This window comes from Eurypyga helias, unplaced genomic scaffold, assembly GCF_000690775.1.
Source record: "Eurypyga helias isolate BGI_N326 unplaced genomic scaffold, ASM69077v1 Scaffold47177, whole genome shotgun sequence".
NCBI classification, from domain to species: domain Eukaryota; kingdom Metazoa; phylum Chordata; class Aves; order Eurypygiformes; family Eurypygidae; genus Eurypyga; species Eurypyga helias.
In genome coordinates, this window is record NW_010263273.1 from 7,822 (window position 1) to 35,605 (window position 27,784).

General features: G+C 46.4%; 1 protein-coding gene across 1 annotated transcript; it reads right to left on the reverse strand.

Annotated features, from left to right (window-relative positions):
- Positions 1-367: 367 nt before the first annotated feature.
- MUSK (muscle, skeletal, receptor tyrosine kinase) lies at positions 368-27,784 on the reverse strand (the record flags this gene model as incomplete). The annotated part of the gene is made up of 13 exons (XM_010155974.1): positions 368-1,044; positions 3,134-3,282; positions 8,757-8,948; positions 9,285-9,474; positions 10,717-10,876; positions 11,217-11,305; positions 13,127-13,150; positions 13,593-13,768; positions 18,193-18,459; positions 21,176-21,182; positions 22,687-22,846; positions 26,039-26,163; positions 27,695-27,784. Coding segments are annotated over 13 exons (2,306 nt in total), but the record flags the coding sequence as incomplete, so codon positions are not given.

A 27,784-nucleotide genomic window follows, 5' to 3' on the forward strand; every position in this document is an offset into this window, starting at 1 on the left:
CATGAAGGCACCTCTTACGAAGGGAAATGCCTCCAGCAAAAGGTTGGTTTGCTTTCCTTGGGGAACGCTGTGCTCCTGGAAATGCCTAATACAGGTGCTGAGTTAGCACGGCCAGCACCCCTGCCAACCCAAGGAGTCCAGGCTTGGTGGCCTGGGGTCAGCCCTGTCGTTTGGGAGGTACAGTTCCACTCAGGGAGGTGTAGCTCACCGCAGGGGGTGTGTGGTCCACACTTCTTGGCTGGTAGAGGAAGAACCTGTTTCTCCTCCCCCTGCAGCAGGACTTCGCATGGAGCTGCCGCTTGGGAGCCCGTAGGCCAGTCCAAGTCAGTCTGGAAGGGTGGGCCGGGGAACCCCCCGGGCACACCCCTCAGTCTGATGGGGTGGCCACAGCCCTCTCGTACATGCGTTCCAAGATGCGGTGGATGCTGGCAAAGCCCGGCCGGTCGGCAGGCAGCTTGCTCCAGCAGAGGCGCATCAGGTTGTAGAGCTCCAGGGGACAATTGTCGGGGCAGGAGAGGACGTTCCCATCCCTCACATAGTAGATGACCTCCTCATGAGCCATTCCATAGTAGGGCTGCATGCCATAGGAGAAGATCTCCCACAGCACCACCCCGTAGGCCCACACGTCAGACTCTGTGGTGTAGCGGTTGTAGAAAATGGACTCAGGGGGCATCCATCGGATGGGGATGGCGTCGTTCTCATTCGCCTTGTAATAGTCAGCCGAATACATGTTCCTTGAGAGACCAAAATCAGCGATTTTGACCACCATGTTCTCCCCCACAAGGCAGTTCCTGGTAGCCAAATCCCGGTGGACGAACTTGCGCTCTGAGAGGTAGGCCATGCCGGCAGCCACCTGCTTGGCGATGCAGAGCTGGCTGGTGCAGCACAGCGCCAAGGGGTTGGGGAGGCGAGTCCGCGCGTCCAGGCTGCTGTGCACCAGGCTGCAGAGGTTGCGGGGTGAGCGGTCACGCAGGTACTCGTTGAGATCCCCGTAGGCCATGTACTCGAACAGCAGGCACATCGGTTTCCCCACAGCACACACACCTGGAAGAAGGTAGATGCACCATGCTAGTCATTTGGTCAGCAAAGAGGGTTCTGTTGTGCAAAACCAAAAAAAATCCAAAAATATTTACACAGAGGGAGAACTTTCCACAGTTCATGAAGGGACAGAGAGAAAGGTGAAGCGTGCAAATACCAGGTGAGGTCTTTAGAGACGTGGATTAGTGGTTGCTTTGTCAGTGTTAGGTTAATGGTTGCACTTGATGATTGTAATGGTCTTTTGCAACCTCAAAGATGATTCTATAAGTCATACAGTTGCCTGATTCATCTGGACACCCCAGAAAAAAGGTATGTTTTTGGAGCTATGTTTAATTAAGAGCCCAGTCCTGCTTAGGTTGACATTAACAGAAGTATTGCCTCTGCCCAGGTGCAACAGAAAGGACATACTTTGAGGGAGTAAACTTCATAGTTCTGATTACGGTATTTTTTAATTCTTTTGTTTGTTGTAATTGTTGTACTTATACTGGTATGAGTGTAGGAGCTACACATACGCAGGAAGACTTCAAGAGTAATCACAAGGGGCACGTTCAAGGGTTCAGTGAGATACCTGAAATGCAAAGACACTCCCACTGCAACTTCTGGACTTTTCTTTTTTTTTAAAACAGCTCAGAAAAAAGAAAAAAAAGTTGATTCCAGAAATTACTTTTGGCATGACAGATACTCAAAATGAAAGAAAGACAAGGAAAAAACAGACATCAGAAAGGAGAGATTTGCCACATCTGACAGATGCAGAAACTAGTCCTACTGAAAGGCATGTTGTTTGCCCTACAGTTTTACCGGGAGCCCACATCAATGCAGAACCCCATTCCCAGCAGTTTTATTGAGCATACAGTGATGTGGCAAAAATATTTCCATGCCTATTATTAAATTGCCAGCCAGCAAAAGCCAGTATTTACAGCATATGTGTTTTGCTTTCTTAGGGCCATCATTTAGCAACTGGTGATCTGACTTATTGTGAAATCTGAAATTCTTGTTAATGACTTAACACTTGATTCTCTGAGTAAAAACAGATATCTGTTCCCAATGTGATAAAATCAGGATCTGACAAGCATGAGGGGTGTATGTGAAAGATGTCTTCAGCAATGTGGCTGTTTTGTCCACACAACCGTGATGTGAAACTTGTTTGTTCCTGTACCTTTGCCCTTTCCTGACCTCAAATGTGTTGATAATAAACACAATGTTTATTTGAGTTTGAGGCATTTCCTGTTTTTTTCTGTAGCCAAAGCACTTGTATCAACCTCGATTTTCCAAAACTAGGAATGATCTGTCTCCAAATTTTCTTATTTGAAAACATCTCCTATTGAAATAAATTAAGATCTCAGCTGCCTGTTCGCAGGGATCAGATCTGCATACAACAGCTTAGGGCATGATTGCTAGGTAAAAGTAGCTGGCAACATCCACTTCAGTCAAAACACGAAAATTTACTGAAATAAAATTTGATTGGCAGCTTTATTCACAGAAGAGTGCCTTAGTAGCCAAACTGCAGCACTGAGGCTTTCTAAAAAACCCAGTAAACTGGGGTTTCTGTTCAGCTGGGAAGGGAAAGAAGAGACCATTTTTGTGGTTGGCTTTTCGTGTTTATTTGTTTCACTTTGTTTTTTTAATGCTGGTGAGTGTTCAGACATCACAATAGTAAGTGGGACCCATAAAATTAAGAAGACTTGTGCCTGGTTTTTTTTTTTTAAGTACCCACAGAATAAATCACAGCTCCAGGAAGCTCGTGCCTTCCTGGTATGACATCTGTGCCAACGTTATTAAACTGGAAGCAGAGCTAGGCAGCAACATGTTCAACAGTACACTCGGTGCAGGACAGGGAGGGTTTATTACAATGCACCATCCTGTTAAGGCAACAGCATCAGACCTACCTTTTGGGACTTGTTCTGGCAGACAATTTAGCAGAGAATGCAACGGCACATAGAAAAGCTCACTTTTTTTTGCAAGAGGAATTTTCTCTTCCAATAGAGACCAGCATTAAGCGCCTATCCTGCATGTGTGTTTGCCCCTGCACCCCCAACACCACCACAGCAGATCTGCAGAAAGCGGCACCCTGTACACGGGCACCTCATTCAGATACCTAAAAGCTTGACGATATTCGGATTGTCAAACTCTGCCATGAGGGCTGCCTCCCTCTGAAAGTCGGCCTGCATGTCTGCGGACGCTTCCTCCTTCAGCATTTTCACTGCCACCATTGTGAAAGGCTCGTATGGCAGCAGCCCTGGGGCCCTGCAGGGAGAGGGGAGAAAGGAAATCATCAGCGATGGATGCATGCATACCAAATGCAGGCTCTGTTCCTGGTACAAAAGGGTACAGAAAAGGCGGACAGAAAAAAGAATAGGCAAAAAAATAAAAGCTGAAGTCCCCAGCACTGACCGAAGGAACAGGAAAGACCATCTTCAGACATGACTGCGTTGCGTAGTACAGAGATAATTAATTTAGGTCAGTGGGGACCAAATCCAGTATAGCTTTTTGTGGTCACTGCTGTTTCTGCTTACAGACTCTTTACCATAAGTTGTAAGGAGATAAGTAAATAACAGCTTGGTAAGCAATAACCTCTCCCTCAGTTGGAGGTCACATCAGAAACTTCATGGAGGGCAGGGTAGACTCTTCAGTCCAAACAATTCACTTCTGGGGTGCTTACCAGAGTTAAAAATAAACTTATTCTATATGAAAATGTCAAGCCTCTTTTCACTGCATCTTTTTCTGCACCTAGCACAATGGTGGCATTAGTATATCTGGCTACTATTAGAGTGAAAGTAACAACTATGGTATGTTCCCCTGGTTTTGTAAGGAAAATGTACTGTTTTGTACACACTGTTCTGTGTGTGTGTTTGGCATGTGTGTGTCTGTAATTCAAGCAGTTAAAAAACCATTAGCTAATTTCAGCTGAATTTAACCTGGGGGAGCTGGGGTGTAGGAAATATTTAGTCTCCTGCAAGTGTTGCGGAAGCAGGTGACAGGACAGAAGGGACAAAGTCTACATGTGCCCTTTCTGAAGAACAAGATAACGTGTAAATATACCATGTTAAGACACTGGTGAATCTTCAGCTAGAGCTTAGAGACACAAATCCATAGGAAACAGACCTTCCTGGCTTACAGCAATGACAGACTCATTTTGTTTTCTTATCCACAGTTTACTGCACCTTCCACAAGTTTAACTCGATGGGCTTAACAAAGATAAGGGGTAGCTGCTGCAGAAGAAGAGTAACTCTGTTTAACATGTGTCAAACCTCAGCTGTGCATTTTGTTGCCCACACAAATTCTTCCCAGGGGTCTTGCAGTTAAAACTGCTCCTTACAGGTAACCAGCCTTGGGACAGCGGTGCCTATTTACGTGTTGTGTCACTGTGCCGGCCCGTCTGCCCTCCTGTTGCCCAAATGCCAGGTTACTTTACCGCTCAGTAGCCCCGAGAGGAGGTTCCAATTTCCAAAGCAAACTTCCAGTTCCCTTGTCATCTACTCCAGACATATGGTGGTTGCACCAGTTGCACTTGGATGCTGTAAATGTCAAATGTCAGAAGATGGCAGAGTGCCCATCAAGAAAGGAATCTCACAGGTGGCCAGATCGCAGCTGAGACTCTGGGGTGAGGAGCTCAGGCATGCCGTGGCAGAGGAGCAAAGTCCACACTTGTCTGCTACTGCCTCCATTGCAGCAAAACGTCCTCTTTTTTCCCTTGTGCTGGCTGCGAGTTTCCAGCCTAGTAGGAGGGGAGAAGTACCAGCACCTACCAGCTGCAGTCTAATCTCAGCAGCAACGGCCTGAAGAAACCAGTAGACCATCTAAAAGTAAAAAGAGGAGGGCCTTATCTCTTCCAAACACCCTCATTGTAGATTAGCACTCATCACTGACTAGCAAACCTAGTGCAGGCCCAGTGCAGTGCCAAAGCAGAAGCAGGCACAGCTCCGTCCTGCATGCTGCGGAGGGAGAAACTCACCCCAGGCTAAGGCCTGAACTACACCCATCCACCTACTCTTCACTGAAATCCTGTAATGTAAACTAGCCTAAATGTAACTTAAGTGAGATTAAGCTGCACAAAGCCTTCTAATGGGCCTTCAAGCAACAGCAAGTAATGTCACCCTCAATAACTCAGGTGCTGCTTCAGCCCAAACAGACCTGAAAAAATCACACCGATCTGGAACAGAGACAGACTGTTGCAGTCTTGGCAGAGCTATGTTGAAGTTGACCCCTTTGGTGACCAAAAGACAGTCCTTGCACAAAGGGATAGGGGCACACCTGCAGCGGAGCAATGGTTCATTTCAGCAGCTACTGAAATTAACCAGGAGAATCCAGGCGGCACACCGGAAGATGGAGTGTCTTCTAGAAAATAGCTCAATTTCTTCTAGAACTGGGAAGCATCAGCAGAAATTACCTTGGGTTTTCTCTCTCGTGGTTATCTAAATGCTTAAGAGAAGTGCCCACTCTTTGCACACAGGATGGACAGCAGCTGTCCTTGCCATCTTCACCATCAATGGATTTGTGCTACACTGACAGCATTTGGCATTTAGGTATCTGCCATTCAAAGAACTAACCAGCCGTGCAGTTATGGATTTTGCCCGCAGCCTACCTACAGAGCGTGCCTGACTTTAAGTTTCCAGTCAGCTTTTCTTTCCAGAGCTGTAGCTGTGAAAAAAATGAGGAGCAGCTTGAACCTGTATTTGAGATGATGTCCTGTCCCCCATCTTCCTCAGCATCACAGACATCAACCTTCTGTTAGATCATTAAATAATGCAATTAACATCTACTGCGGCTGGTGAATACCTACCTTTACCCTGCCCTTTGGAGAACTTTTTACGTGGGCAGGACAGTGCTCTGAATTAGCAGGAGATTGTTTTGCTCTGAGTTTTTGGTTTTGTTTTTTTTTGTTTAGTTGGTTGGTTTTTTTTAATTAACATCCACATTGTTTTTCAGCTACATTTGAGATGCTGAGTCAAAGAAACACCCCTTGCACATTGAAGAGATTCCTCTCAGAGAAACTCCAACCCTACGGACAGCCTTGTCTCTTGCAGAGACAACAAGCTATGCCTCTGCAGTGGGGGTCTACTGGCCTACTGGCAAAGACCCCACATCCAGGGTTTTAGGCAATCCTGGGCTTCAGGATTAACCTGGACTATGCAACTCCAGCTCTGGGAGAAACCTGTGTGCTGGTCTGTGTTGAACTGTACAGGGGTGATGCTCTGGTGGCACGTGGGGCCAGTGTGGTTCTCCCAGGGGCAGAGGATCCCGAGTCAGCCATCACAACCCAATCAAGACAGATCTGAAGCAGGTCCTGAATCTTATTTTCAGGATATCTGTTAGGGTAATTGGTAACTTCCTCATCCTTTCCAGTGTGAAGCTGCCCTCAGTGAAGACAGCAGCCTTTCAGGAGAAGCTAGTAAATGATGGCCAGACACTTCCTGTCCTAACACGTTGCTTGACCCAGGAGTGAGTAAACACTGAATCAAGACTCACAGCAAGCCAACTGGCAAAGACATTGCTGGCACTGGGTGCAGAGCTGTGTTTACAGGAGGGGGAGAAACATGAGACCAGGAGAAGTAAGAGAGTTGCTAAATTTAGCTTGAGATGTCCATTTAACACACACAGACAAGTACATTTTATCTATCTGAGACAGGAAGGCAACGATATGAGTAGTGATAGCCTCAGTAACCTGGAGTGATGCACAGCTGGCGCTACTGGATCGGCAGTCTGCACTGATCCGCCAGCGGTGCACAGATACATCAGTGCCTTAAATCTTCCCTGCAAATATAAGGCCTTGGAGGGACTCTTGATAGAGTTATTAGCCAAAATAAGGAAGCATCTCAAATGCAATATTTTTGTGCCTCCTTCCCTGAGACACAGAGAGCAGATGTTTCTCAGCAAGTGCTACTCTCCACTTTGCAAAAGCTCACTAAGAAGGAAGTGTTCCTTTTTTTTTTAATTTGTCCTTTTCTCCTAGTTTCCACTGACAATAGCAAAAAGGTTTAATTAAAATAAATTGCAGCACTGAGGTGGACGAAATCCACATAAAAGGACCCTATACCACTTTAGCACTTGCTTAACCTAGCACTTTGCTGACTGACGTTTGAACGCCCTTTGAGAGGGCTCAATGTGGGTGAGAGCAACTTCCAGCTCAGAAAGGTCTGTGAAGCACTCAAATTGTACTTAAGCTCCTGGCGCAGGGCCGAGGTGGCACTCGGCGGGAAGACCGCCTTGTGCACCCGCAGCATGGTGAAGACCCCTGCCGCGCATTGGGGATGTCGATGCTCTGCATGGCGTGCCGAGCGCTGTGCTGAGTGTGGGACGACGGCTGCCCTGTGCCCGAGTGCTGGCCGGCATGCAGTGCCCCGAACACAGCTGTGGCACAGCTCCTGCAGCCTTGTTGTCATGATGCATTTGGCATTGCCATCCAGGCTAACAATCAATCACAGGCTAAGCATCTGTGATTTTCCCACTGTGTGCCCTCCAAACTTGGTTATTTTTAGCTCTCTCTGTATTAAAGTGTGACTGCATTTCTTCCATTAGAAAAAATGCGTCCCTTATTAGAAAAAAAATCCATCACAGCTATTAGAACTGTTTGCCTGCTCTAACCCATTTAACCTGTGCGTAACTCATTTCCTAGCCGATACATCAACACAAAACTATAAACTTTAGAAGTATCTGCAAATTATGACTGCTTTTTGCAAGGAGGGTCCTTTGTCTTTGAAGTCAGTGGGAACAATTCCACCAAGCAGGTCTTAGTCTGTGGTGGGACTCTGATACCCCCCTAGGTTTTTTGAGGTCATCATACACGATTCCAGATAGAGCTACAAAATTAACCACATCCCAAACTGGTTAACTGTAAAGGACAAAGAAAACCCTTTTGAGTAAACATGGAATGGGGCAGTCTGACCATTTTCTTTCAGGAATTTGGGGATGGGTTTTTCCAAGGAGACCAGTACTGGCCAAAGACTGTCCTGCAGAAATTACGAACTCTGGCTAACAAGACACCCTCCATCTACCTCAGTCTAGGCAGGACTGTGTTCATCTCTGGGATGTTCAGTGAAATATTTTTCACATTTGAAGAAGTGTATGATCTCACCTCCCATGAGATTTAACAGAAGTGGGATCTCATCTAATACCTCAGTTTTAAAACAGGCAACAATGGCTGCAAATTCCAAGAATAAAGAATGAGTAACTAAAGGGGACCAAAAAAAAAAAAAGGTGGCCTAAGTGAACTGGGTTTTTAGGGGATTTTTTAATTTGGTTTCGTTTTGCCACAGAATCAAATAGAAATTGGGTCAGGACCTAGCTGTAGCATAACACATTGCACTCTGTGGTAATTACTGGCCAGTCTTGGCATTATAATGGAGGACATCACACACTGACAATTTGAAAATACTGGGAAATGCAAGAATTTCACAATGGGTCACATGTCACAGGCAATTCTTTTGGCAAAAACACTGATGATAAATTTAGCTAAGCTTTTACACCAGACTTTGGTATGTAAGACATTACATCTACTAGAGAGAAGAACAGGAGAACCATGGGTAGCAGAAGCTTAACAAATATCAACAAAAAGCAGTGGGCAACAGAAACAATTACTCAAGACTGAGTAATTTGGTACACATTAATTTAATTTTGGTTTGAGTGAACAAAGGAATGATTTCCAATGCCCACATAGGTGGCTCCCAACTACTAATTTTCCCCAGGTACCTCCAGACAGTACTCACACACGGGCTGCTTACCTTGCTTGGAAGACTCTCCCAAATGCCCCTTCCCCGATATCTCTCACATATTCGATATTGTTCCTGGGATACTCGAGGCTGAGCAGTTTTGGATTGAGGAGAAGAGGCATCCGCTGGTACATAGGGTTGGGATGCAGCCGGTCCAGGAGGAGTTCGGAAGGCAGAGTGGTGAGCGTTGGTGTCTCTGACCCTCTAAAATGATGAAGTAGTTTCCCATCAGTGTGTGCACAGACCCCAGAGTGGAGATAACTATCTGCATCTCCACTGGGGCTGTTTTCTCCCAGGACGGAAAAAGGAGGTGCAGCAGGGCTGTTGAAAGAGCCTTGCATCAAGGTGTCACAGCATGTCCCCAGAACAGCTGGGGACATCTGCTCTGGCACAGGCACTTGTCAGAGCTTGCACTGAGCTGCCACCAGCAAAGGGAGGGTTGCTCCCCCTGCCAGGCATTCGCAGGACCATGTTCTCAGAAAAAGGCAGGCCCTCTTTCAGAGCAGTACTTGTTCCCTGGAATTAAGTCCCGAGATTTACCTTTTTTTGGTTTTCCACTGCTTTCGCCGACGGCAGCAAACCAGGGTGACAATGCCAAGGATGACAACCAGGGCAAAGCTGGAGATGATCGAGATGATAACAGTCATGGAGTATGTAGGAGAAAAGGGAGGAGGAGGGGGAAGATTTGGAGTTTCTCCATTTGGTTTTCTTGTTCCTAGTGATAACGATGCTGTAAGACAAACAAAATCCGAAGGTTATGCCTCTGCTAGTTTATAGGGCCTTTCTCTAAGAGGTATTTATGGAGTCGGCCTGAGATCCTGGGAATTACTGACATTACAGGTGCAATGCCATGACTGCATAAGAGGACCATACTAGGGAAGCCTGGTTTGCAGGAAGCAAATCCCATTTCTGCTTGTACAATGTGAAAACCCAGGGTCTGGTAAAGACCAAGGCACAGTTCTCATTCAGCTGGGACCACAATTTTGGTAAGGAATGTTTGTAAGAGTTACTGGTGGGAGATCATATCTGATGGTCTCAACAGTATTCAAATATAGTAATGTCTGCAGTGGGAAAGATCAATGGTCTACAGTGTGGACCACAATGTATCGTGTGTCCTGAAAGGAATCTGCAGGGACGAGTGTCAGACCAAGTAAGTACACAGTGATACTTTCCTGAAATATCCCCTTGCCTCTAACAATTTGCATCTCAGTGTGTTTACAGGGCAAATAGGGCAAACTTGTGCAAAATACATTGGGCTGTATCATTAGGAAAATTATTTAATATTCAGGTAGCCACCTCCTGAGTATCTTCTGAGACATTCTAGAAAATGCTGATCTATACACGCAGTGATTGAGAACAGAAAGAAATTTAAACCACTCTTTTTAAGGCCTGCTAAACTGATACTGACTCTTGCTCCCGTATGTTCACGGCACCCCTTTGCTCTGTGCAAGAATTGTCCCATTTCTGAACACAGAGATCCAGAAACAGTGCATCTTGAATATTTCAAAAATTGTTCTGTTCTTTGAATAAGAGGTAACAGAAAGACTCAGTTTCAATATCACAGAGTGAAGATGTTGCCATCTGTTCCAGACATTTTAAGATAAAATTTCTTCTTATTATTGAAAAAAATCACCAGAAGTGAAACAACGTTGGAAAATAGCCCAAAACCCTACCTTCTCCTCAAAACACAATGTGGCAAACCCATTTTTCGTAATAACACAGGAAATACTATTTCATCCTTTGGTCGTAATATAATCTGGGGCAAGGTCCTCGGTCTGCCTATCTTCATTTTCCCATCTTTAAAGTGCTCGTTACACCTCCTGGTTAAAGATGAGTGAATGTGTGAGAAGAACCAGGACTGTCTGAATCCAGAAGACACAGATCAGCGTGGCCGTGAGAGCTCAGGATGCAAACACCTTGCATGGCCCCAAAACAACCACAGTGGCAGAAATCGTAAATTGCAGTTGCCTACCATCTCCACAGGGAGACACGCTGCAGTACTGCCAGGTCACGGATGGGTCTTTGGTGTAGCACCAGGGGCGTTCATGCTCACCTCCTGGGTTGCGGCAGTAATTCTCAGCATCAGACAGCTCAGGGAAAACCTGAGGAGTCCTCCTGTGCAAGTGGGGAGCCTTGAGCGAGGAAACAAACTGGATTAGTCCTTCTGTATAATTTTTTCATGATGGTATTAGCAAAACAAAACCAATGAAAACAAAGGAGCACAGAAAGGCAGAAGTAAAACAAGCTTTCAGTAGCCTACCAGAATGACAGAGAGCATATCTTGCCATGGGAAGGGGAACTTGCAGATTAAAATATAAAGAAGGTGTGAAATACCAGTGACTCAAGAAAGAAGGCAACCTGTCCCTGCTCAGCCCTTCCAGTGGGACCGGGCTGATGGGCTCTGGGAAACTCTTTGGAAAAGCAGACCTCGATCATGGCTCTCTGGTCAGTGGGTCTCACACTGGTGCGCACCTGGTCGCTCCACTTCTGGCAAGGAATGCCTGAGTCCGTGGCGTTGGCCCAGCCCTGGTAAAACTGACCATTGCCCCTGTAGCAAGTCCCTACAGGAAAACCAAAACACAAAACATGGGGTCAAGACATCTCAGACCACATCCTGCAGAGGGAACTCACAAGAGCAAACATGTTGTTACACATGAGCATGCGGCAATTAGCAACACACCTGAAGCATATAGAAGGACCAGACAATGCCAGGCGGGGAACTGCTTAGGCTCCTGTTCACACTTAAATGGATTTTGACCTCAATACATAAGATCAGATCTGGTAAAACTCCACAAATGGAACTGGAGCTCCTTCAGACTGAGGAAAGGGGCCATGCACCTGCCATGGTTGCACTGCATCTACCCAGGTCACAGTGTTTCCACACAGAAACTGCAGAGCAGAACCACAAGGAAGCCACCCATGCCAGACCAAGGCAGAAAGCAAATTGCAGCACTTGCTGCATGATTCTTAGCCTGCACTCTTGCAGGGACACTAACACCCATGCTCCTGGGGTAGGTAGCAGAGGGCTGGGATTCATAAACTCCCATGGTGGTGTCCCTCCTCCCTGCCTCTGTACAGTGCTTGTCCTCTTAGTCTGAATTTTTGGGAACTGCCAGTGCTTTCCAGCATGTATGGAAACACTGAAGGCAACTACAGATCTGAAGGAATAGTATAAAACAATGTTCTTTATGATAAAGAATGTATTGTTCCCTTTCAATACACAAGGCTTACTCTGGCCATAGAAAAGTTGAGCAGAAAATCTTGAGAGGATTTTTAATGTAGGAATATATTCCTGAAACATAAATGTAGACACCACCTGCCCTCATAGGAGAGTTTAACACATGCTGGCATAATCTAGGAAGCAGGAAGAAAACAGAGGAGAGGCAGCCTTACACAATTAACACACTCTAGCTAATCTTACACAAACTCTGCTGATCTAGGGCTAACATTCTGGTTGATGGCATGCATTAGGCTCCACTGCATTATTAACCTTTCTAAATAAATTAAGAACCCAGCAAACACTGTTGCCATGATTTTATTTTCTATTGTGTTCTTAAAGTTGCAGCTCAGAAAAAGAAAAATAGGAGAAAAGAGAAGTGCTTTAAAATAAAGATTTTTTTTAAGCAAATCTTTTTCATCATCATGAAAAATTTGTGTAAGTTTTGATCCCAGTTTGAGACAAAGACTGTGAGCTTTAATTTGTCCTAGCAGGCTGTCCTGTTTCTCCTGTAGGAGGAACATAGTAAACCCTTAGCTTTCTGAACTTTCACCAGGCACCAGGCACTACACATGGGTAGGTAGAAACACCACCATGACAGTACTGACTCCAGGTGAGTGAGCTCAAACATAGAATCAAATTCCTGTAGCCCCAGGCATGCAAACACCTCGGTATAGGAATGGCTGTGGACTTCACAAGAGCACTTAACCCGTCATAAATACAAAGTAAAATGCCCTAACTTGGATGACTTTGATATGTAAGCTGCCATGTTAGGCCTCACATCTGCAACAAGTTAGCAGTGCCCACATGACCAGCACCCGTAGATCTGCAGAGGTGCAAAGTCTTGTTTAGTTGTCCTAGAACACAGTCGAGTGTCTGAGCCCAGCATCTTAAATGTCTCTCATTCAAAGGCAAGGAAAGCAATGCCGGAAACCTGCCTCATGATCACCTGAAAGCACGATTCTCATGTTCTCCCTAAGCCCTGAAGAGCTGGAAATGTGTTTTCTCATGCCTTGGATGTGGAAGCTTAGGCATCCCCCAGTAATAACCTGAATCCAGCCAGCCAGTACCAGAGAAAACCACAAAAATTATGTGTGAGCTGTATCTTCAACAAAGAATATCATGCCCACTTCCAGAAACATAGAGCCTGAAGCAGTCTACTTACTGGTTATATTCTCCTTCTTAAAATCTGTAAAAAGATAAGACAAGACATAAGGAGGATTGTCCAGGATGTGATGCAATTGCGTGCTTGCTTAGGGGTATGCTACGGGAAAAACCTCCCTCCCAGAAGTGCTTGAGCAGTTTGTTTCTTTGCAATGGCAGCTAAATGGCCATTTTGCCTCCACTAAGACTGATTTTTGCAGTGAGGTTGTTATGACCCTCTCAAAAAAGACTTTTTTCCTAAATTCTAAGCAAAGATTCTATTTGCTGGAAGGATATTTCCTGCAGCCCCAGTAGGAAGAGGGAGGCGAACAGCCGATGCGGCTGCCACAGTGGCACACACCGGCACTGACAAAACAGCATCCCACCGCCAGCTTTTACTTGAGTTGTAAATTATGGATCACAACTTTCCCCCCATCCCGTACCAAGAACACAGCTCCCTGGACAACGGACAATGTGTGCCACCTTACCAAAGAAGGGGATGTGGGTGCAGGTGCTGGGGTCCTGGTGCAGGCTGGGCAGCCTGTTGCATTCAGGAAGAGTGAGCAGCATCAGCCCTGGCTTGTAAATCCCCTTCTGAGAGTTTTCCTCCATTGAGAGCCATTCCTTAAAGCAGTAGAGATCCTTTACAGCAAGGCAATTCTCTCTACATTATTTTGCAAAAAACAGTGAAATACAGCAGTCAATGGCTTGATAACAATGGCTGCACTTTGCAGTGGTGTGCAGGGGTTATGCAGGCTGACAGAAATCCATTTAAAAGGGGTAAGCTTCTTTAAGCCAGTCCATCTGGCTCATAAACCGTAAGGGAAACTCTGTATAAAATCTAACAGCTTCTTTTAGGAAACCCACAAAGCTACATTTTAAATGAAGCGGGTTTATGCTCAAAACACAACACACATCACAGTCTGGGAGGAGTTCATTCCCACCTTTTCCTACAGATTTATTGCCATCTTCTACTAATAAATATGATGTCTGGGAGTTATCTTAGCATTTTTCAGTACCTTCTAAAAATCGCACCTGTCTTCTGTAAAGTGTACATTCAAGTGTACATTAAAGTGTCATTACGTGGTGACAGGAAGTGAGCAGCAATTCTTAAACTTCCAAAACTAAGTATTTGCCTGTATTTTTAATCTCACAGAATCTCCCATCCAATTTTCTTATTTTCTCCACAGACACCTTTCCATCCCTTTTTTATCTGACAGCTGCCTGCAGCAAAACCTTTACAGTGCCTGGTAAGAGACCTAACTCTCTCCTATGTAACGTATTTATTGGTGATCTGCTTTTTCATGTACTCATTCTACACAGCCTGAGTTGCAAAACCAGCTTTGAGGTGACGTGCAGAGACTACTTTTGCTGAGCTCTGCTGAAGGCCTTTGCAGATACTCATCCTTCACCACCAACACACCTGATGTCAGGTGTGGGAGAGTACACAGTGATGCAGAAGGTACAGCTTGGGTCTGTGCTGAAGGTTTTAGACAAATCAATCACCTGATGGGTTGATGCAATTCCATTACTTATATTCTGCCAATAGTTTTGGCAAGATCAGATGGCCATGAGCTTCAGTGATGACGACCAACACTGCAAACTCTCTAAAGCGCCTGAAGGACAGAGGCCATTGGGAATTCTACCCGGGGCAGCAGCTTTTCTGCAACAGCAACGGATGCCCTTTAAGTCTGCCTGCTGAAGCCGTCAAAGCCAGCTGCCCCATGCTTGGTTTTAGCCAGTGCTGGTTTATAACTTCCTCACTTCCATGAAAGCCAGAATGCAGCCACATGGTGTAATTTATCTTTTTTATGTTAGACAACACGTGGACTAGGAATGACCTTCTGAAGTAAAGAAATGTTTAGCTAGGGAAATGAGAAAATCTTGCATTTGAAGTGCTGGCTGACGCTTGGGAGATCTGGACTGCGTTAGCTGCCTTCACTCCTGAAGCCATCACAACCTTAAACAAGACCCTCATTTGGTGTGCAACCACTAAATGCGAAAGACCATTCCCCCACGAGCTCCAGCTTTAAAGACAGCTTATCATCACCACAAATCCACCCCAGGAGCATGGTGAGGCAGACAGAGGGAGGGATGGTCAGTATCCTCGAGCTTGGTTCATACCATTGTTGTAACACTTAATCCTGAGCAGCGAGAGCTCGATGAGATCATATGCAAAGATTACTGCAGATTATTATTAGAAATTTTATGTCATGCAAATGACAAATAGACAAAGAACAGTAGGAGCAGAAGAGGACAAGTGGCCCAGTAGGTATTTTAGGGACCACAAAGGGCTGTATAGGAGGAGGTGGGGACACACAGACCTGACCAAAGTCAGATCTTGCCCAGCATGAGACTCTTCCCTGCAGCCTGGTCACATCATATCAGCAGTGACTGAAACAGAAATTGAGGGGTTTTCTTTTGCTGTCACAGAAGTAGTCAGTGGTAAAAGGCAGATCTAATCAAGAATTATGAGATGAGACCTCACTTTCCCTTAAAAATGGGAAAACACTATTTGTAATCAAATTGCATCTTAATTTACGTGAAGTGAAATTTTCCCCATGTTGTTTTCTTCTGATTCATTGTATCTTGTTTTCCTTCCTGATTATTTTTATAAAAGCTTTGCTCACTCTGTCAGTCGTTAATCTTGCTAGTTAGCTTCCAAACAAAATGAACATAGAAAATGATGAGGGGAGAGAAAAAATGGTGCAGAGAAGAAATAACAAGGCAAAAAAACCATGGAAGTACGTCAAGGGAAATATGTCCCTCAAAAACTGGGACAATTATCCAGCCTCTGAGATGTTTAAATTCTTACTCATGAAGTATTGCAGCTGAAAACTGGTGCAGTCTAGCCAGTTACTGCAGAGAGGTATAAAGCTGTCAGTAAAAAGCAGATAAGATAATTGGAAAGTAACCAAGACCATGTGAAATGTGTTCAAGAGCCCCCAGAGGTCTCGACTGTGCAGAAGTATGCATTCAATGTCTGAGTTATCAAAAGGAGTGCTGGACTAGGGCTTTGCAGGAACTGTTGTCCAACTGATGTGCTCTGGGAACAGGAAACAGGAAGGATGCCATTCCAGGGCCTTTGTCATAAAGAAAGCTGCATTTAAATCTGCATTAAAATCACGAGGAAAAAATCATTAAAGGGGAAAAAAAAGTAACATAGACTCATGAATTTGAAGAAAGATGATGCCAGGCAAGTTCATTGAGATTCAGACATACTTGCTTTGTCACTCTGGTTTCAGAAATGCCCCAGAAGTGCAGGTCTTCAGCTGGATCCCCACAAGTTCTGGTCCTGCTGGGCCCTTGTGAGCAGGGGCAAATGAAGCGAGAACCAGGTCTCACTGAAATGCCTCACAGAGCACTGTGCAAAATCCTTAGCTGACAAATGTGCTGTGCATGTGTGGCTTAGATATAAATACTGTCACACATCTTGAACAGAGGCAGAGGATCATGTACTAAAGGGCACAATGACAAAGAGCAGAACAACAAGGCGGCAGGGAGGAGTCTGCCAGCAAAAAGCAAGTTTCAGTACTTGGCTGCCTGATTATCTGTGGATACTTGAACATAAACTTCTTTCATAGGATGTATCCCACTGCTGTGCTGGTGAAGGAATACCAAACAGCATTGGCACCAAATAGAGAACGCAATGTATTGTCCAGCCTCATGCTGAGATTTTGCTCTGTGCCTTTGTTTCAGAGATACTAAAGGAGCAGTAATTGGAAAGGTCTGGATTACAAAGACAATATGCTGCTTATTGTCCTAAAAAGCCCCTACATAACTGGAGAAATAATTGCCAGTAGACTACATCTGGCCCAAGTCCAGCTGGCAGCATGCTTGCCATGTCTGCAGAGAAGACTTGTATTTTAGTAGAGACACTAGTGCTGGGGCTGAATGCGAGTAATCTGTTTTAAGACGTGATTCAAGGAGGACAAGAGCAAAGTACTGCACTTAGGCAGGGATGTCAGCTGCCTAAACGTGAAATGGGTAATGACCAGACAACAGTCCTACAGGGGTTGAAAATGGATATGAATCAGTTGTGGCCGACAGCTGTGTTAGGAAAAAAGGAAGCTTCACCCTGAGACGTCTATGTAGGGTTGTCCTCTGCAAGCCACACCAAGCAATCACCATTCCCTTATAGTTAACACTAGCAGAACCTGGGCTGTAGGATATATATATTTAGCACTCAAGGAAAGATGAGGAGCAGAAGCTTCAGAGGCTGGAAAAGCAAGAGCTATGAGCAGAGCTTGGAAAAAAAACCCTGCTTTATTCTAGTCTGAGGAGTTGTGGAAAAGGTAAAATCTCACTGCAAAAGAGGAAGGGAAGAAACTCATCCCCATGGCCGTGGTGGGAAGACAGGGAGCAATGAGGGACGGGCTGCTCAGGAGGTTGTATGGGGCGGGAGCAGTGTCTCTGTCGCTGGGACGTGTTGCACTAACACCTGTCAGCAGTGGATTAGCTGTAGTGGGAGATGCTTTGGCCTCCTCGGGGTCCCTGCCAGCCCTGTTTCAATGCACACTTCTCTGCATATGGGAGGATACAAGAGCCAGATGAGAGGTCTGGTTTAGCAGGTACAATTAAACTGGCAGCGTCTCTTGGTGTCATTTTTTTTTGTTTCATCTTTGTTGTGGTGGGAAGTGCTGGATGATTAGTGTGTTGCCTTGGCCAGATCTGTTGCACACTCTGTGACCGTATTTAGTCAAAATTCCTAACAAGCAATTGCTTTGGATAATTGTAGTAATAATGACTACATACTGACCTAGTAAGATTTAAGCAATAGAAATATGTTAATTATTTAAATCAATTATGTTATTCAAATAGGTATTTCTTCTCAACACCATGTGCTAGAAGCCTGATACAACACAGGCATCTGGGCCTGAAAGTCGGTCCGTAGCCTAGCAATGAACAGAGAGAGCTGGATCAGGTCACCTTTGTGCACAGGCGAGAGAGTGAAGGGAAAACCCATGCAAACGTAGAGTAGCACATTCTCTCAGTGCTACTGCAGGTCTGGGCAGACCCTCACCACTCCCCTGCTGCCTAGCATCCCCACCCAATGAAAGTGAAATATGAGCATTTTTTTCAATTTACCTGCACACTGGTTTTGGAGCTGGCCCAGCTCCCGAGGGATTGCACTCCTGGAAGATGTAGTTACACAGCAGAGACTCAGCGGCTGGTTGGCAGAATGAACTCACCATTTTCAGTTCAGTCCAGGCAGTGTGCACAAGCAGCTCTTGGGTCTCCTCTGGGTCAGCATAGGAGGAGTTGAAAAAAACAAGAGCATTCTTCGCCAAGACACCACTACACACCTCACCTCTGTACGTGCTGCAGTAGCCTGCATCACCCTTGTACAGCTTGCTGTTGAGGACAAGAGCATACACACACAGTAAGCTCACAGCCCTAAGCACCGTGGAAGCAGGATGCCAAGGCCCTGTTTCTGAATAAAGTGGCATCTGAAAGGCTAAGAGGGGGCGGAGGAGAGGGTAGATGGTTATAGCCACTTAAAAAAGCTAATACTGTCCAAAAATGAAGCTTCTGCAAGGAACACTTGTGTGAGCACAGGGCCCTCCTGGCAAGCTCCAGGCCTGAGGGTTGCTAGCATTGTGAATGGGCAAAAAAGACTGAGTGATCATGCACAAGTGTGACCTAGCATGGCTCCTCACCCTGCCCCCAGGCAGGGAAATGGGGAAACATGTTGTTCTCCTGCTGCTGTCGAGTGAAGGTTAGCCATGCTGCTGGCTGCTCACCTCTGATAACTCAGGATATTTTGCTCTCCTGACTGGCAACAGTTTAATTTTGGATGGACTCTAAGAGTGAAGACCACCCAACACATACCAGGAACTTCACAAAATCAGAGCAGCCAAGTTCCTGCCTGCCTGTCCTCAGTTACTGCACCCCTCCTGACCCTGCCACGTGTTTAGGTGGGAGACACAGGGAGGAGAAAGGCACAAGCCCCTGCAGTTTTGTCCTGGTTCTTCCCTGGTTCATCCTCTCCTGTCTTCACCACATCTCCCACTTCACAAACTCATGCCACAAAGCGTGGGGCCAGAGCCATGCTGAAGCGGTAAAAATCACAGTAGGGTGGGCTCCTTCGTGGGTCCTTCATTTATCTTTCCTGTGTTTTTCGCATCTAGCAGGAGACAGAGGTCACCCCTCCCTCCCTGTTTCCCTATGGCCAGCAAAAGGCAGCAGCCAGGCAAGGACACGCATAGGTCAGCTGTGCTTCCCACAGCTCCCACAGCTGCCCCACGGCAGCAGGGTGTGCATCCCATGCAGAGCCCTTTGCGGTGGGGGGAAACCTGGGACAACAGCCTCCCCGCGTGCGGGGGATGACAGAATCAGGGAGGGTGGAGGGCTGCGTGCAGCTGTCCCCACTGCTCATTCGGACGGTTTAACTGGGGTCAGGGAGTTCAGTTCACAACACGCCAACCATTTGGAGTAGCCAGGAGAGCTATTTGTAACTTTGCCTCCTATTTCTTTCCCCCTGTCCAAATAATCACCCATTGTCAACCCTCGGTGTTCTTGTGGTTTTTCTTCAGAAAGTTGGGGGTATGTGGACAAGGGGTTATACTGGATGCCCAAATTTCAGCATTTCAGATGCTGCCCTCTGAAAATGACACTTTCTCACCCTGGATTTGCTGCATGACTTTGGGCTCAATGTCCTTTTTTTTTTTTAATTATTATTTTTTTCTATATACCACATTGGCTAAAAAATACAGGAAGGCACTTATTGCTTGAGGTACTACCAAAACAGCAGTGAAGCTGTGACACCCTGCATCACCCCAGGCTCTGCAGACACCCCTTAATGCCACAGAGACACCCCTCCAGTATCCCACACCAGTTCCACAGCCCATGACATCTTCCTGGCACAAAGCAGGATTCCCCACAGCATCACGCTTCCCCAAGGGCCCCACCAGAGCTGTCCTTGGTGTGAGATGGGTTGGGTTATTCACATTTTCCTGGTGATGCCCATGGTGCTTCATCTGAAAGGTACATCCTTCCTGTGCCCCAAAAGGAAAAAGAGGGCACAGGCTAGCATGGGGCAGCTGTGCTGCTGAATTTCTGTGCTGCAGAAGCAGCCTGACAAGAGCCACCATCGCTAATATTGTGTTTCCTTGCTTTTTTACTCCAAAGTCCGTGGAGACACAGTCCAGGCTGTGATGGAGGGCAGCCACAATATGTTTCTCACAACGCCCTGTCACAGAAAGGGAATTTTGTGCGGCAAATGTTGAGAACAACTGCAGGACAGAAGGGCTGAGCATTTGATCGCTGTTCCCATGCTTGTCACACCTACATGGGTGCAGGTGTAAGGCATAAGTCTGCCATCATCATGGGGTGGTCACTAAATCACTTACAAGCTTCCTGAATCAATCTTGCAAGCCCCTGTGAGGGAGGCAAGGGCCTTGGCAGGACGCCTGTGTCAGCAGAGTGGCAAAGCCATTTGCTCAGACTTTCTCAGGCTCTGCTCTTTGCTCTGAGGGCCAGTAGCTCCCAGCTGCCCTCCCAGGTTAACCCTCTCATTTTCCTTCCAGACTGACCTAGAGTGCAGCACATAGAAATACACTGGGGCTCTCAAACAAAACAAAACAAACAAACAAACAAAAAATCCTAAGCAAAGTGCATGTCTGATCACATGCAAGTGTCTTTACCTATGCATAACTCTGCTTGGAACAAATGTCCAAATCAAAATTCACTTTTTGGCTGTGGACAGACAGGAGTTTAACTTGCAATTGAGCTTCTACCTGTAAATTTATAAGGTCAGCAAAGTTGCAGATGTGTAACTGTGAACAGAATTTACTCCAGAATATTCTTCCCACTACCATATTACAAACACTCATATAGATGTTTGATCCACTACTTGCTTTTTTTACAAGCATCCTTATCTACCTGGCCCCAGCCTCCCATTATGCCTGTATAAGGAAGTGCAGTGTTCCCCTCAAGTAAACCTCATGCATGGCATCCTGAAATCCATTGCCTTCATTTAAGCAAAATTAATCAAATCTCCTTGGTTCACCTTTCTTCTCCTCCCTGCCCCAGAGAAAACCCCCAGACAGCCACAGAAAGCCATTCTTACCTCCACTCTGCCGGAAGGCACCAGATCCAGGAATTGTGATGAGCCCGGAGAAAGAAGAAATGGAAAAGACATCAGTGACACTTCATTGCCCCCTCTGAAACGTGGGAGTGAAGATTTCCATGCTTGGAAATCTGTCTGGGACCCGTAAACTGTCTGAAAAACATGCAGCTCAATTCTGTCCTTATTTTCCGCCTTCTTGCATGGAAAAATAGTTTGGCAGTACTGGACACTATACAGGGAGAGGGAATGAGGAGGAGGAAGTGGATTGTTGATGACAGTTCTTCCTGAAGTGGACTGCTGCACCCTAAACCCATACCTTCACCCTTATCCTTGGGTCCTACATAGCCTGCAAATAGCATCCTCTGCTCAAGCCACCCATGCACCCGTTACTGCAGACAGCAGCTGAAACAGGTGGGGTAAACCAGGGCTGGAGGAGCAGCCCAGACACACAGCTGCGCCCCCCTTGCAGCACGGTGGGGAGCTGGGCTGTGCCAGCACGGGGAGGAGGTGCTGAGCATCGGCTGAGGAATGGGACACCTCTGACGCAGGACCCTTGGGAACTGGGACGAGGCGGAGGTAGGCTCCTGCTCCGAGGGGCTGCCCTCGTCTTGCTGAGCACAGGCAGCCTGCAGGAGGGCCATGCAGGTCTCCCACCAGCCTACCGTTCCTGCCCACCCTACTGCATTTGCAGGTCTGCTTCATGGGGCAGAGCCTCACCTGACCTAAAAGCAGAATGGGGGATGTGAAATATGGTACCAAGAGCTGAGTGTCCTGTGGGGCAGAGCTTGCTGCTAGGTCTCAGCGCCCAGTGTAAGAAAGGGCATGGTTATTTTCTCAGCAGAAGCTGAGGCACAGAGAGAGGGGCAGATGCATACCCTGCTAACTGCAGGACCAGGGCTACCACCCCATATCTGCAGACCTGGGTGATTCCTCTGTCCTCTAATTAAATCTCTCTGCCTCTCCCAAGAGGGAAGGCACAATCTGCCACCTTCCTCTCGGTGTGATAAATGCTGTCAGCTAGCTCAGACCATTGGTATTTCTCCTTTCCCCGTATGGTAGATGTCCCTGGGAGCAGAGGTTACGCCAGGCACAGCAGGGTATTTTCCACCAGCAACCTCCCTGCTTTTAGGATGCAAACCCCTGAGAAGCCAAAGTGCTCACGAAAGCTATTTTCACCTTGCTGTTAGGTGATACCAGCGCTGGGTCATGGCCATAACTTCCTCCACATGGATGAGCTTACCAAGTGTGCTTCTGGGACACAGAGTACAAGACAGCATCAAACATTCAGGAAATGACAGCTGTGCCAGTCTCCAAAGTGTAAGAATATATGAGGAAATAGCCTGGCGGGAGATGCTCTTGTACTCAAATTTAGCCCCCTGCACACTATCAGCCCTCCAAGGCTTTCCCTCCTCCTCCAGAGTACTTTGCACCCCCTTCCTCTCCCCAAAAAGGGAAGCTAGGACTGTGATTGCAAAGGTAAAAAATTAAGGACCCCTTCTTCCCCAACATACCTGAAACACTGATGGTTGCTGCAGCTTTTGCGGCTCCAAAAGTTTTGCTGTGTTTGTTGGTGGCAAGGCAAGTGAACAGGCCGGGCCGGGTTACGTAGACCTGCAGTCTGGAGTCAACCACTCTGTCCTTGACGCTTTCCGCTATAGACCCTGCAGACACCTAAGAGAGCGGAAAGCCCAGTGCAGTGGTGTTTCCAATAAAGACCAACAGACAAACCAAGGAAAAAATCTAGAAGGCCTAGCCCCAAACATTTAAATGGTCAGAGAAAGCTGTAGCCAGCAGAAAGAAATGGCAGAGAGCAAAGCTGCCTGCATTGTTTTGGTGCTTTCATAGCAGCCAACTTCACAGACAAAAGCAAATACTTCTCATTTCGCACTTCAGCAATACCTTTGCAATTAATTTTCAGTTCCTGGGGACTGTAGTCTCAGTTTTGCTCATGTAATTGAGCTGGTTAATTACTCAAGGACCTTTTCTAGTAGATTGTTTGCCTATTCGTGTCTTATCAAGGAAGGTCACGAGGTTACTTTGTGGGTCCTGGCTGTACAGAGGGAGAAAAGAGAATAGTTTCGAAGTTGTTGATTCTGGATTAATGTAACCACTGCCACACTTCCAAAGCAGTCGTGAGCAAGGCAAGTGCTCTGCCTCCAACACTTGGGCAGATATTCAATAGATTTTCTTATCTTGCACCTGGAAATACAGAAGGGGCTGCAGGTATGGTGATTTTGGTCAGCTGTTTTCCCAGGTCAGAAATTCCCAGGTAAATTATGAGCTTGGAGTCTGCTGATTTTGGCCAGTTGAGTTTCATTTCATCCTCAAGTCTTTCCTGCTCATATGGCAATCATTAAAGTAGGAGGACATGGTACATCAAGACCCTACCTCGCAAAGGCAGCAGGAAGGAACAATATTTCCTGTTCTACCTTTCATACTGATAAGAAGCATCCAGTGTAACTCAAGCAAGTCGTGTCTGCCACCAGTGCAACCTGGCCCTAAGGACAGTGAGAGTTGTGTCCCTGGGTCTATGCCAGCAAAGCACTCTACCCATGCATCTGAGACATTGGAGAGGTCTGTCTGACCTGCCTGGAAGTTAGTAGAAACATGATTTCCATGGGATCTGTGTCTGTTCTCAAAGGAGGTAGTTGAAAAAGCCTGCAGTGATGTGACAGTGTTGTGTCACTTCTTCTGTAAGCAGATTGGTTTCTCTCTGAAAAGAAAATGCTGAAAAGGGGTAATGAAAAAGCTTGGAGTGGTGATGAGGGAATGTGCATGGGAAGAAATCACTAAATAACCAGACCAACCCAGTAATTGAAAGTATTGCATCAGGGACAGGTGGCATGCCGGTCACTCTGCAAATGCAGGGATGTTTTTTGGCCTTATGCTGTGAAGAAGGATGGGAGCTCAGGGTGGGGGCTCAGGATGGTTCAGGTGGATGAGACCTCAGGGGATATTTCTTCACAAGTTTCTCTTTTGTTCCAGTGCTGGTCAGATTCGTTTTTAGAATTTTTTTTCTCCCCAGGAACCACTGAGCACTAAGACACTGCTGAGGCCTTCCTGATGGGATGGAGGAATTTCTTTACAGGCTGTCCCTGCCTGCCAGCCACCTGGCAGAGGTGGCCGCTTGTGCTCATCCAGTCCTCTCTCCCTCCTTGCCCCTCAGGGCTGGCATATCCTGTCCTGTTAGCTGCCCTCCCCTCCTGGCAGCACTGAACTGTGCCTAGTGAGCATGGAGAGCCAGAATTGCTCCTCCCAGCTTGGGATGCAGGAGGAAAAGGGCACTCAGGTAGCTGCAAGCCTTGCCAGCAGTACACGTGGTGACATACACCATGAAAATCACAGGTGAAAGTGTCAGGTAGCTATGCCAAGGACTTCCACATTGGCCATCAGTTTTCTCTGCTGGGAACATTCAGCTATTCCCTTGTGTTAATTGAGTCCCTTCCCTTTTCAAATATGTTCACTGAGATTTTGTTTCCAGGAGATCTTTTTTTAGCCTATAAAATGCCACCTCAGCCACCACTAAAGCAGACACCTCTTCACATCTTCACACCTGGCTCATTTATTCTTTGCAGTGCAGAGAGCTATAGTTTAAGGTCCGCGATGCCCTGTGGTGCAGAGCAGGAGGAAAAGGAACTGTGTTTAGGTTAGGTAGGCAAGGTAGCTGCTGCACAGAGGAGTTTCCATCCTTCTCTTCAAAAGCATCCCAATAACCTCAGCAGATTCCTACTCTTTAAATCTCAGAAAGAAGGGATACCAACCAGGATAGGGATAGCCTCTCGAACTAAGGAACTTGAACAAGAGGATTTGTTGGTCCTGTTGGACAAGCAAGTCCATAGGAATGGCCATGGCCTGTCAGTTGCCAGAATGACTCGGGGTTGGCAGGTGGTCAGTGAGAAAACATAACACGCTGCCTCAACATAGCAGCTGCTCCACCTGCCTCCACAGCATGATACCTTGGGGCCCACATCCTTAAAAAAGCTGTTGAAAGACCACAGAGAGTATAAAGCATGTCCACCATAACTGTGTCAAGACTGGAGGAAACCCACGGCAAGCTCAGGCTGTTGACCCGCTCTGACTGTAGTGCACCTTACCTCTTCAGTTCAGCTGAAGGGAAGGCATTGCAATAGCCTACACACAGACATACAGCCAGTAGAATTCAAAGTAGGCATCTGTTTTAAATGGTCAGGATAACTGGACGATGGAACAGTTTCCTGTGAGAAGCATTGGATTTACATCTCTTGGTGCCTTCTGGGAAAGACAATGTGCCTTTCCTGAGGACATGCTTCCAGCCAGGAATAAATTGGTGACATACTTCAGTGTGTCACCTTGGTCAGTCTGAAAACATTCATATCTATTCATGTGCAAATATGCTGTGCATATATGCTGTCCCACCGGTCTCCCAAGACAGTTTGCTCTACCTAAGTAGAGCAACTCCCTCAGTTTGAGTTATTTTTTCAAATAAGCTATTTTGCCAAATAAGCTATTTTGCCATGTTATTATCACCAAAGGAAAAAGAGGAAGAAAAGTGTCTGCAGAAATACTTAAACCCACAATGATGTCCTAGGAACCCTGGATCAGAGGAACATTGTAAGCATCCAAAGCATCCTCCATCTCAGGCTTTCCAGACCCTAACAATTAACATACACAACACCCTGGAGAAGGGGAAGAATGGTTTGCAGAGGAGAAAACTGCAGCAAGGAGGCAAAGTGAGATTAACTTGATTGCACAGTGAGGTGCTAAGTAAGGCAAGGAATAAAAACTATGGATGCTGGCTGCCAGACCCACATTTTAATCCCTGGGCTGAGCTTCCAGCTGCTAGCAGCCCTCCAGGGCCAAAAGCATGACAAAACAATTACTTACAGCTTTCCCATTTTCCAGCCAGGTGATGGTGGGGACTGGAAGGCCAGTCGCTGCGCAGCGCAACGTCACCACAGACCCAAAGGTGATATTTTGGGATTCAGGAGCCTTCAGGATTCTGGCAAAAACTGCAGGAGAAGACAAAGGTACTAGTTGAATCGCGAGGTAAAGCTGAGGCAGTGCTGAAGTGGGGATGCTTCCTCTCCAACAGGTCTTGAAATAAGCCACAGCCCCCCAAACAAAAGCAGAGCATTGCACAGGCTTCCCAGTGAGAGACAGACTTGGGAGAGGGACAATGAGGAGAAAGAAAATGATTGGTGTGGCTATGTTCTGCCCCTTATAGACCAAAATTTTACCTCTGGAAATTTCTACATCAGAGGTTGACACCTCAGAGGAGCTAACATGCAAAAAACCGAGGGCAAACTCATTGGTAGCGTGCCAGTGGGAGAGCTTATGGCAAATACATCAAGCTACCATGCTGCCCTGCCAAGGGGTCTAAAACTGAGTTATGGGGAACGGCTAGAAAAGTCGTTGGGAAGCTGAGATTGCAGGGGGAAAGTAGGTTTTTTAAAGTGACTATTGCTCCCCTTCTGGCAATGTGGTTACTGGGCAGTTTGAAGATAAGCAGGATAAGCACCTCCCTGTCCCAGGAATTTCTTTTCTTCTAGTGAAAAGAAGAACTGAAGCATTTTTGCTGAAATTTTATTTCAGTCATGAATCACAGGTGTGCTGTTTTGGATGGGATAGAGTTAATTTTTTCCATAGCAGCTGGTATGGGGCTGTGTTTTGGATTTGTACTGAAAACAATGTTGATAACACAGGGATGTTTTCATTATTGCTGAGCAGCGCTTACACAGAGTGAAGGCTTTTTCTGGTTTTCATGCCACCCACCAGCAAGTAGGCGGGGGGTGCACAAGAAGATGGGAGGGGACCCAGCAGGGACAGCTGACCCCAGCTGACCAAAGGGATATTTCATACCATATGACATCATGCTCAGCATATAAAGCTGGAGGAAGGAGGAAGAGGGAGATGTTCAGAGTGGCATTTGTCTTCCCAAGTAAGCGCTACACATGGTGGAGCCCTGCTTTCCTGGGGATGGCTGAACACCTGCCTGCCTATGGCAAGTGGTCAATGGATTTCTTGTTGTGCTTTAATTGTCTGCACAGCTTTTGCTTTACCTGTTAACCTGTTTGTATCTGAACCCACAAGTCTCCTCACTTTCGCCCTTCCTATTCTCTCCCCCATCCCACTGAGGGAGAGTGAGAGAGCAGCTGTGTGGTGATTAGTCACTGTCTGGGATTAAACCATGACAACAACTCTGATGGCCTTCCAAGCTGTGTTTAACCTACTGTACTTGGGCCACATAGAGGAAAGCAGAAAGAGGGACTTTTCTCATGTGAAACACTTGAGTTTTGACACAAATTTTTTAATGGAGATGCCTGAATACCTGTGCAGAAGCAGGCTGAATATTTCTGTGCCATTTCTTCCTCCATTTTCTCATCCTTAGTAAGTAATGCTCACTCTCTCCTTTCTGGACTGCACAGCAATGACTAAAAGTCTCCATCAGGAATTTTAGTAAGCAGGGGAGTTCCTTTTGGAGTTCTCAGACAAGCCAGGTATTTTGTTTGCCACTTTTGTCATCTGTATGGTTCCCCTTACCAATGTATCTGATCATATCACCATCTTCTGTGTCTCCATTTGCCTGACACACCTTTTGGCACTGGCCACTGGTTGCTCCCAGAGGGAGAC